Here is an 11,928-nt window from a genome sequence, read left to right on the forward strand (position 1 = left end):
ATATTTACTTGAGAAGTAGAAAAATCCTACAAGCATAATGAGCACGAATGACTGCCTTATATAAAATCTCTATATGGGAAAGTTAACCTCAGTCGAGGGGAAAAGCTGTAGGTCTGCGGAGAGGGCAACTCGGAGCAAATGGCTGACACATGCTGTCTCTCAACACAATGTCAATTGGCTTTTTTTTAAGTGACCTCAGATCAACTTTAATGGCCTGTAAGGTTACACTGGGAGCAAGAAGAGATGTCTAGGACCATTGGGAGCAGTAGCTGCCTACTTCATTGCAGGGCCCCGGGGACGGTTCCTTCCATTCTCCTCAGACATCTCTTTTCTGCTTCATTGATGATGAAAATCCCACCATTTCAGGTTCATTCCTTGGCTTGAGCTTTGTCCTTGTCCAGTGACAGATATCACTAGGAAATGCCACGCATTAGGCCTCTTGGAATTGTGCAGCACCAAGCTGGAAGGCTTTGGGAGGACCTGGTGGAGAGCAAAGAGATTATAGGCTGGAGGCCTGGGTGGCTCAGCGGTTGAGCATCTGCCTTCAGTTCAGGGTGTGATCCCAGGATCGAGTCTGGCATCGGGTTCCCCGCAGGGAACCTGCTTCTCCCTCTGCCTATGTCTCTGTATCTCATGAATAAATAAATAAAATATTTAAAAAACAACACAAGGAGATTATAGGCAAGGTAGAGAGAGGATAGGTAGTAGTTCCAGAAAGGTAAGAAAAAATGGATTTGAAGACAAGGTTTGCCTACTTTGTAGCCTTACAAAGGAAAATTTAATAAGTAGAAGTCCCAATCTCTGTCATAAGGGAGCTTATAAGTCTAGGATGCTTTGTAAGGTGCATCTCATGCAGCGTAGACATCAGGTCTCCACAGAGCCAACGTGATAGGCTTCAAAGTGTCTTCACGGTATATCTTTCTCCAGCTGGGAACGAAAAAGGAGAAATGAAGGGAAGATTCTCAGGTGAAACAAACTCACCTCTTCTTTCCCGACACAGAGGTCCTGAGGGGATATTGAATGATTCCTTGTTCCACTATGAGCTTTCAAGCCATGTCTACCACAGGAGGAAGCCCCCTTGGCAGCAATAGCATTTGTAGCAGTTTTGTGTGATCTTATGAAATTATCTAAATTCCCTGGAAGACAATAAGACAGTGCCTTCAGCTCAGAAAACACAGGGGTCTACTGTCAGGCAAGCCCTTCCCTCAGCCCAGCTCCAGTAGCCCTGGTTCCCCTTCTGTCATCTTCCAGGTGCTCCTTCAGGGACCAGCTTGCCCTCCCCCTTCACAGACATCCCTTGTGCCTATTCAACTTCTCATCCCTCTTTTCTCCTCAAGGCTAAGTTCTGGGTAGCTTAGTAGCTCATCACCTACACTCTCCTTTGCTAACCCTCAAAGACAAACCCAGAGGCCTTTTGTTTTTTTAACCAGTTGCCACCAGGAACTGCCAGCCGGGATGCCAAGATGTTACAAACATGGGAAGAACACCAAAGTCCTAGAATTTTACTCGAGCTTCTGGTCCCACACCCCAGGCCCCAGCTTATCTTCCCTGTTACTGCTCAGTCCTTGGTCCTCTTTTCTTCTTAGAGCTGGACAATCACATGATCCCATTTCATCAGCCATCTTTAGCTGGACTGCCTAAGTCTCCGTCTTTGGAATCAACTCTTTGTCTCAGTGTGAAATTCCCACATCCAACTGCAAGATCAGCAGTCTCACTTCAGTGTTCTCCATCCTGGGCCCACTCAGCATGTCCCAAATGGAATTCATAAAGACTTCCTCCAGAGTCTGCTCTTCCACCTGAATTATTTTATATTGGCTTCAGCAGCCACCCAATCACTTAAACTTCAAGCCTGAGAAACTTCTCAGACAGCTTTTCCTCCTCCTTCCCTGTGCCCCCATATCTACCTGCAAAATCTGACGCCTTCTTACCATCTCTGTTCTTGAGTCCTCCCTTCTCTACGATTGCTCCCCATTCCCATGCCAGTTAAGCCTTCACCATTTTTCTCTCATTGCTCCAATAGAAAGAGTTTCCTTGATCTGTTTTTGTTTGTTTGTTTTGGTTTTGGGTTCTTTTGCAGTGTTACCACAGAATGGTTCCCAGGGGGCAGATATGATCCTGCTATCCTCCTGATTAAAATCTTCAGCATACAGGGGTGCCTGGCTGGCTCAGCGGAAGAGCGTGCAACTCTTGATCTTGGGGTCATGAGTTCAAGCCCCACATTGGGTGTAGTGATTACTTAAATAAATAAATAAGCCTAAAAAATAAAAATAAAATCCTTAGTCTACAACCCAAGCTTCTTAGGATGGCCTGTGAGGTAGCCCACAAAGTGTCTCTGCTTAACACTCCAACTTTATCTCTGTGAAGGCCTCTCTTTGCCTCATCCCACTTCCCTCTTGCCATATTCCAGGCTAAACACACTTCTTTATGCTTCCATACCTTATTTATGGCCTGCCCTCTGCCACTCATTGGCCCCACTAAGTCACTTAAAAAAAAAAAAAGGTTTTATTTATTTATTTATTCATGAGAGACACAGAGAAAGAGGCAGAGACATAGGCGGAGAGAGAAGCAGGCTCCCCATAAGGAGCCTGATGCGGGACTCGATCCCAGGACCCTGGGATCATGACCTGAGCCAAAGGTGGATGCTCAACCACTGAGCCACCCAAGTGCCCCACTAAGTCACTTTTTAATAAGAGGACCTCCATTTCTAGCAGGTAGGTCTGAAGTTAGAGTAGAACAATAATTGTGATGTAGTTGGCCATAACTCAGGACAGTTCAACAACCATCTCCATCTAAGGTCCATTATGGTGGTCTGACATAATGAAGGTGGACTGACCCTGTATTTTTAGTCTAAATGGAAATACACTTTAACTTACCTAATACGAAGAGCTTAAATAGATAAAGAAGCAATCTCTGGAGTCAGAGTGCTTGGGTTTCTTTTTTTTTCTTTTTTCTTTTTTTTTTTTGTGTGTGTGTGCTTGGGTTTCTAATGCTCATCATTTAACCTGTAGTTTCCTCGTCTTTAAAATGGAAAAAATAATAATACTATCTCACAAGGTTGTTATGAGAGTAAAGCGATTAATAAAAGCAAAGATCTTAGATCTTAGAACAGTGCCTGGAAGAGAGTATGTGTTTGCTAAATATTAGTCATTGATGTTGTTACTAGCAGAATAGTAGAAATATTTATAGAATTCCATGTTCCTTATCAAATCATCAGAAGGATTTTACCGCCATCACCATTGGAAAGATTATGAGATTATGGGACTCAGGAGTTATGTCTGCTTTCCAGGTGATGGCAGAAACTGACAGGTATTGCTGTGCAAATGAAAACACACAACCCATTCCGCTTCACCCCATCCCACTTTATATTTGATAAAGGGAATCTGTGGCTTTGTAGATCTGATACTGAGTGAAAGCACTTCTTGCCTCTGTTTAGGCCTACGCCACCAGAGCCTTCCACAACTCAGCCAGAATCCATCCCACTGCCAATCGCTCCATGGCCCTCCATCCCAGTGGGCTACAGTTTTCTTTCTTTCTTCCCTCCTTTCTTTCTTTCTTTCTTTCTTTCTTTCTTTCTTTCTTTCTTTCTTTCTTCCCTCCTTTCTTTCTTTCTTTCTTCTTTCTTTCTTTCTTCTTTCTTTCTCTTTCTTTCTTTCTTTCTTTCTTTTTCTTTCTTTTTTTCTTTCTTCTTTCTTTCTCTTTCTTTCTTTCTTTCTTTCTTTCTTTCTTTCTTTCTTTCTTTCTTTTTTCTTTCTTTCTTTCTTCCTTTCTTCCAAGGGAAGTGCAGAGGGAGAGGGAGAGAGAACCTCAAGCAGACTCTGAGCTAACTGTGGAGCCCGACAAGGGGCTTGATCTCATGATCCTGAGATCACGACTTGAGTGGTAACTAACAGTTGGATGCTCAACCAACTAAACCACCCAGGTGCCCGTGGGGGCTACAGTTTCTAAAGCACTCCCACCTGCATGATCTCTTGGGCTTCTCACAGTGGCCCAACCCCACCTGCAGACTTGTCGCATGCCTCCGAAAAGGCTTTAGTTGCTGCCATTGAGATGGGTGCTCATTAAACAGCTTTTTTTTTTTAATGAAAAATAATTGCATTGGTGATTTTGTATAGACACAACCAGAGGGAGAGACCATGTGCAGAGAGGCTTAACCCAAGCCAGTGGCAGGGAACATACCTGGGAATTTGGCCTGGCTTTATAAGAAGAACCATAGTTTTCAGCTGAATGAGACAAATCTCAAAAAGTAGAAAAAGGAAGGAAGGAAACTAATGAGACATCTCTTGGCTCACGGATAATGTGGGCCGCTCACCCAGTGGTCTGCAGTGGCTACGCAGCATCTTTCACACTTCGGTGACAACCGAATTACTTGGAGATCATGCAACCATGATGAGACCCGAGAAGAAATGAACACAAACCCAATCGCAGCCAAATAGCACTGCTATCTATTAACAAATGATTATAGGCTGAGGCAGTCTTTAATGAGATTTTAACAAAAGAAATCTAGCCGTGTTCCTCTGGGGCAAAGAGATTTTATTATGATGTGAATGATGAAGCGGGCAAGGGGCCCTCCCTTGGAGCTTCAGGAAAGAGGGGAATGTGTGTGAGGCCTGTGTCTTCGCTCTCCGAGGGCTCTGACTCCCATTGAAAGATGAAAAGCTCTTGGAGAAAAGGACCCACATGACATACTGTTCCATAGGAAGTTTCAGTTTGGTTCCCAGTCTGGTGAGCCAAGCAAGTCATTTAGGAAAATTGTTCTAGGCCCGTGTGTTGTGATTCCAATACTTACTTCATTGTGCCTTTGGTTATCCTAAAGGGCGTCATGGCATTCTCCAGAGCTTCTCATCGGAAGGAATAGAGCATTAATTTGGAAGAACAATGGGGTGGGCTAGAGTCGGCGACCCGGTAAACCCACTGGGGTTTCAGAAGAGAAGGCGATGTGAGTCTAATGGTTCAAGAGAGGAAGGAGAAAAGAGGCTGCACAGAGTGGGTCAGAGGGACAGAGGAACAAAGTGCAATTCTGGGAAGCCAGCATGCCCTGCTCAGGAGCGCTAGGCTGCTTGCATGGAGTGGATTTTCCTTTTTTTACTTTCCCTACACCTTTCATTTATCCACTGAGTGCAAACTAAGAAATATCAAGGAGAGAGGTCACAGATTCTGAAGGAAACTGAGGAACAAACAGAGTGATGGAATGATGCTTGGACATTAAATAGTGTCATTCCTTAGGAAAGGGCCAGGGGCACATAGAAGGATGACAAAGCAAGGCCGGGAGGTGGTCTCCCTCTCACAAAAATTCTTTTCTGACCAAACTCTAGTCAGGCTCCTGGACCTTCTCCCTAGGCCCATCCATGCACTTCTTGGTAACATTTAAGTTTAGCAAGAACCCCTGGCCCTTGACACCTGTTCGGGTTTCTCATCCTCTGCAATGGCCATCCCCCAGGTGGTGTTTGATCACCCTGGGCTTCCTTCTGCATGAATCCTGTTAGGTCATTTGGCCAGAATCCCCGGGCCCCTGATGTTTCTGCTGGTCATTGTCCATCCACCCACCCCCACCCTGCTCCTAAATTCCCACTTGCCCATGCTATTTTTGGAATTGAGCCTGGTTCTATACTGAGGTCTCTTTTTCCCTTTTTGAAACCATCCTGAATAAACTCTGTCTAAACCACTTTAATTATGTTCAGCTCTGGTCTCCTTTGATGCCTGAGGATGAGTCCTAGGGGTCCCTGGCAGCTGGGGCACAATATAAGACTATGGCCATAGACTTTGCTGGTGATACTCCCGTTGGGACCAACGGCAGACACTGGCTGTTAAAATATTTAGTGTCTGATAATATATGATGAATGAGTAAAGAGTATAGTAGCACTTCCCTTAATGGCTCACACTAGGAAGGAAATTTAATAGAATTGAGGATGAACTTTAAAATGACATGGAAGATAAATCTCCAGAACATACATCTTTGGGATAGATAGCTCATTTTGTTAGACTATAGCACTATTATTGCTACTAGCTAACATTTATTAAGCATTTACTAAGTGCCAGGTGCTATTTTAAGGGTTTTGAACATGTTAACTCAATGCTTCCCATAGTGTCTGTTATGATGAGTAAGTACGTTTTTAAATTTCCTGTTATGGACGAACGCTTTTGTAAAAGTCAATAAAAATCAATTAGAAAAGTTAAATTAAAAAAAATGCAAAATTCAAGATCAAGTGTTTGGTTTTTTGGTTTTGGTTTGTCTTTGTTTTGTGTTTACTGTTGGATTAAAACAGATTTAAAATTACTCTAGCAAATGGCTATATAAGTTTCTAAATGCTTCTTCTTAATTGCTATACTCCTCTCCCCATGGACCAGTAACAAACCTTCACAGACTGGTACCCATCTACAGACTGTATATTAGGAGTTGTATTACCTCATTTAGCCCTCATAAAAATCCTATGATGCAATTAATGCCTCCATTCTGCAGGTAAGGAAACTGAGTCACAAAGTAGTTATCTTACTAATGAGGCCAAATTAGATCCGTTAGCAGTCAATTAGCTTTGCAAACAGAAACATCTCTATTTTAGGACCATAGAAGTATAGCTCATCTACTCCCAGTAAAATCATGAGTAGCTTAAGTAGAGCCAGCCTTAATGAGAAAGTATGGGGTTGTGTGGGTTTTTTTTTTTTAATTTCATTTATTTATAAGAGACACACAGAGAGAGGCAGAGACACAGGCAGAGGGAGAAGCAGGCTCCCTGCGGGGAGCCTAATGCGGGACTTGATCCCAGGACCCCATGATCATGATTTGAGCCGAAGGCAGACGCTCAACCACTGAGCCTCCCAGGAGCTCCAGTATGGAGTTTTATAATCTAGGCTTCTGTTGGGAAAACTGTGAAAGAAATAGCCAAACATTTTAGGAGTGTCATCTTACTATATTGAGCAATATAGTGAAGTGTTCCAGAGTGGGCTTAGGAGCAAGGCTGCTCGTGTTTGTCTCCTGGCTTGCCTGTGAACTTGCTGTGTAAACTTACTAGTTTCTTCCTACAAGGATGGTTGGGAGGAATAATAACTGTATATATATATAGTACTTAGAGAAATGCTTAGCACATAGTAAGTGCTCAATAAATGTTAGTTATTATTTTTGCACTTGAAAAACAATCCATTGAAAAAATTTTGGATCCTATAAATGCCTCAACCTGCAACGGCCTGATTTCAGACTGAACAAATCAGTCCTCCCTGCCTTAACCTAAAACTACTGGTAGAACCTGACAATGCTGGGCGCCTGGGTGGCTCAGTGGTTGAGCATCTGCCTTCAGCTCAGATCATGATCCTGGGGTCCTGGGATTGAGTCCTGCATCAGGATCCCCATGGGGGTCCTGCCTCTCTCTGTGTCTCTCATGAAGAAATAAATAAAATCTAAAAAAAAAAAAAAAAAAAAAAAAAAAGGAACCTGACAATGCTCCAGTGGCTTCTCTACTGTGGCACTGCAGACATGTGTTGGGGCTGTTGTGTGCGCCGTAGGGTAGCAGCATTCCTGGCCTCTACGCACTAGATGCCCATATCACTTCTTTTTGGTCGTGACAACCAAAAATGTCTTCAATCATTTTCAAATATCCCCTGGAAGGAAAAATAGCCCCCATTTGAGAACCACTGGTGCAAAGGAAAGACAATATTAATATAGTCCTACATAGGGGCACCTGGGTGGCTCAGTTGGTTGAGCATCACGCTCTTGATTTTGTCTCAGGTCATGATCTCAGGGTCATGGGATCCAGTTCTGCACTTGGCAGGGAGTCTGCTTGAAATTCTCTCCCTCTGCCCCTCCCCCTGCTCATGTGCAGTCTCTTACTCTGTTTCTCAAATAAAATCTTTTAAAAAACCATAATAGTCCTGTATATTTTTACAGCTTTTCGGTTTAAAAAGTTTCAGATGTTTTTAATTGTGAAAAAGAAAAAAAAGAGAAAGGATGAAAAGATTAAAAAAAGGAGAAGAAAGAATGAAAGAAGGAAAGAAAGGGGAGGGAGGGAAAGCCTAGAGCACAAAGAAAAGAAAGGGCAGGACTCAGAAATGAAGGGATGACTGGACCCTGTGTGATCTCCCACCAGGGCATCTACGTCGACATGTCCGGCCAGCCCCTCAAATTCAACATGTTCAGATCTGAACTGAGGTTACCCCCCAAATACACGCCTTCTTTGTTGTTCTAGTTTCTCTTAGTGACCTCACCATCCACCCAATCTCCCGTCTAGAAATGTGTGTCCTCTTGAAAGGACGCCTCCTACCAACCCTCCCCCTTCTCCAGCACTGGACTGACTACCAGGTTTGCCGATTATACTTCTGTTAGCTCTCTCAGGGACAAAGAGTCACATATTCCATTCACCTGATGTGGGCACTGGAAGGGACCTCAGAATCACCCACCACTCTGACTTCATAGGCGAGGAAACTGGCCCAAAGTGGTCAAGGGCATGACCTTGGACAGATTACTCTGAGTCTAGATTCTTTGATTGTAAAATGGGGATCATACCACAGGCCTTACCGGGTTGTGAGCTGACACAGACCTGATCTATCACCCGTGTTCCCCTTGTCTCAGGTCTCAGTTCAGGGCTGGGACCCAGCGCTCTTGCTCCTTCACCACACTGCCTCCTGGATCACAGTCCTGTCCCTCTTCTGTACCCAGTGTTCCTGTTCATTTGGCCCCACCATCCTGACCCTGTTGCTATTGCCCCATTCATGGCCAGCCCTCAGCACTGCGCACCTAGTATGTTGTGAGAGTCCTCTCCTTGGACTGGCTGGCTCCAGGCTCTCCCCAGGCCAATCATGGTGCACATCACTGTCAAATTCCTGTCTTAAAAGAGCACTTGACACAGGGATCAAGTCACTTTAATTTTTATTTTTATTTTTTTTTGTTAAGAAAATTTTTGTGGTTTTATTATATCATGAGCCATTGAAACATCTGAACAAATCAATATCTAGGTGGTCAATATCTGGGCGGTGAGGCAGCTGCTTTCTCCTTCACTTCTTTGGGTTACTAGAGCAACTTGTCAGTAGATAAAAAAAAAAAAAAAAAAAAAAAAGACAACCTTTTGCATTACTTAAGTCTTTCCAAGGCATGCGCTGGTACAACACAAACTTCTCCTGTCAGATGCAACTATTCTAGCATCCAAACATCATGCACAATACCTTGGTAGTAGCAGTGCACTGCGCCCGCTCCCACCGTGGCCCTGCTCATTTGTGTATGATATTTGGAGCATCTGGAGGAGTGTGAATAGTTATCAGGAAGAGGAGGGAGGAGGAAACAGCATGAGTGCCTGGCTGGGAAGAGGTCAGCCGAAGTTGTGCAGGGCAAGCCTGAACATGTCATTGGTGCAAACCCAAGCATCATTGATGTTCTTTAATAGGAACATCTGGTGGAACCCCATGATGGGGTCTTCATCAGCCTTGAGCTGGCCCACTACCATGCTGATGATGCAGCTATCTGGCTTGGGCTGATGGTCCTGTGCCGTGATGCTGTGCTGGATTTTCTGGAACGGAAGGCTAGACAACTTCTCCACAATGGCAGCTTTCCCCTGGAACTGCTGTCCTTCCCACGTAAGGCATGATGCATCAATATAAATTGCGCCTAGTTGGGTTCTGTCGTTATCAAATAACTGGTAGTAATGCTGAATGAAGCTGGATCCAATCTGCTCCCAAATTGGCTTGTCTCCCATTCTGGAGCGTCACCCGGCCTTGTTGAGACCCGAGGGGCTGGCACGATGGCGGCAGCGGGGGCGGCCCACTTTCATTTTTAAATCCTGCACCATTCCCCATCACAAAATTTAAACTTTTTGGCCTACAACTAAATGTCACCCTCTCTCCCTCCTCCCCACTCTCGATTCCCCCTCCCCCTAGACTATCTTCCTACTCTTCATTCTACATTTTGCTTCTTATTCCTTATCAAACGAAAATGCAGTTTCTTGTATACATCCTATGCTTTCCCGCCTCCGCCCTTTGCTCCTATTCATCTTCCTGGGATTCCCTTTCTAAATCCACACCCACGTCCTATTTCTACCCATCCTTCAAGACCTGTATCAACCAATTTCCTTCATGAAGTCAAATCTCATCTTCTCGGTTAATGTGTACTCAATCTCTCTCTTCTCTGAACTCCTGTAGCACTTTATTTACATCTATCTGTGGCATTTATATCTTCCCACCTTGCATCATAAATATCTATGTACTTAATTTATTTCCCCCACTAAACTGGAGGCTCCTTAAAGACTCAATACGTAAAAAAAAAAAAAAAAAAAAAAGACTCAATATGTACAGATTGATTTATCTTTGTATCTTCCATGGGGTCTAGTACAATAAATATCTGGCATATTTGGGCCATATAAATGACATTAACTGTCTACTTATTTATCCCTTATAGGACCCCTATCTATTTATTTATCAAACTAAATTTGACAGTGGTTAAAAAAAAAACCCCTAGCATACCATAGCAGCATGAAGAGAATCCCTATGACAACAAAGATTCATAAAAGAAGCACATGTAAGTCAGGAGATTATGTCATATGAACAGCTGCACATGTGTGTGGGCACGGGCATGTGTGTGTGCATGCATACATGCATAGTAGGGTTTTGAAATCACACAAGGCTGGTTTCCAATCCTAGCTCTCTAACACTTTATAGCTATGTGACCTTGGACAATTTATTTTGCATTTCTAACTTTATTTTCTCACTTGCAAAATAGAGATAAAACATACCTGACAATGGTATAATGAGGATCTTTTATTCATTTCATCAAACGACTATTTTACTAAGTCTTCACAATGTGCCAGTTTCCTGGGAGAAGCAAAATAATATCTATACTATATTTACCAGAGGGCCTGTTATATTAAATAGTTTTGTGTGTTTAGTATTTTAACATCAAAGCAATTAGAGGACTCTTAGAGCAGCTACACTCTTGCTCATACGTGTGCCTATGAAGAGAGAAAACTGTAGGTCCCAACTAAGAATCTTTGTTTTAAAATCTGGACAGAGGGATGTACAATTTCATTCTTTAGCCAGAATTTTTCTTCCTCGGGTAGCTTGAAGATTTTTTTTTCCCTATATATTTTCTTAATCTCCATACCTATGGAAAAATCAAGAGCTATTAGTAATGCTATTTGTTAAGTGCCTACTATTTGCTATCACTCTTTTTTTTTTTTTTTTTTAAGTAGGCACTACAACCAACTTGGAGCCCAATGCAAGGCTTAAACTCACAACCCTGAGATTGAGACCTGAGCTGACATCAGGAGTCAGGTTCTTGGGACGCCTGGGTGGCTCAGCGGTTGAGCGTCGGCCTTCAGCTCAGGGCTGAAGTTCCTGGAGTTCTGGGATCGAGTCCTGCATCGGGCTTCATGCATGGAGCCTGCTTCTCCCTCTGCCTATGTCTCTGCCTCTCTCTGTGTCTCTCATGAATAAATAAATAAAATCTTAAAAAAAAAAAAAAAGAGTCAGGCGCTTAACCTACTGAGCCACCCAAGGTGCCTCTCTTTGCTATTACTTTTCCAACAACTCTCTAAGAAGACAGCTGCTCTGCATTTTTATGAGCAAAGAAACAGACTTCGCGAGGGTAGTAGCTTCCAAGAGGCACACAGTTGTGAATAGTGGGGTCCTCCTCCAAACACCACACTTTTCTCCTGCTCAGGGGTCTGCTGGTGAGATGTCCTAAATACTAGGCCGGGCTGAGGAATGATGATTTGCACCATCAATTTCTCAGAAGTTTTATCATTACTTCTCCTGGGTCCAGAATTCTCAGAAATATTGAAATAAGGTAAGTTTCAAATCCTGGCTAAAGAGAAAAAGACCCCTTCTGTTGGAGGGAGAGTTCATATTACTCTCCCTCTGTTCCTACCTATTCCTAGAGGAAGTGATGTCCAACTGTGTGAGTCTTTACTCTCTACTAGTTCCTCCCCAGTGAGGGAAAAATGATTAATTCCTGAC

The 11,928-nt window shown here is 43.4% G+C and overlaps 1 protein-coding gene across 1 annotated transcript; it reads right to left on the bottom strand.

The window, feature by feature from the left end:
* Positions 1-9,016: 9,016 nt before the first annotated feature.
* LOC112648351 (nuclear transport factor 2-like) lies at positions 9,017-9,767 on the bottom strand. Its single transcript, XM_035719291.2, has one exon. The coding sequence runs from the start codon at positions 9,672-9,674 to the stop codon at positions 9,291-9,293; it is 384 nt and encodes a 127-aa protein (XP_035575184.1). The 5' UTR covers positions 9,675-9,767; the 3' UTR covers positions 9,017-9,290.
* Between the last annotated feature and the right edge of the window lie 2,161 nt (positions 9,768-11,928).

The sequence above is a fragment of the Canis lupus genome, chromosome 7 (assembly GCF_003254725.2).
Source record: "Canis lupus dingo isolate Sandy chromosome 7, ASM325472v2, whole genome shotgun sequence".
In the NCBI taxonomy this organism is placed as follows: domain Eukaryota; kingdom Metazoa; phylum Chordata; class Mammalia; order Carnivora; family Canidae; genus Canis; species Canis lupus.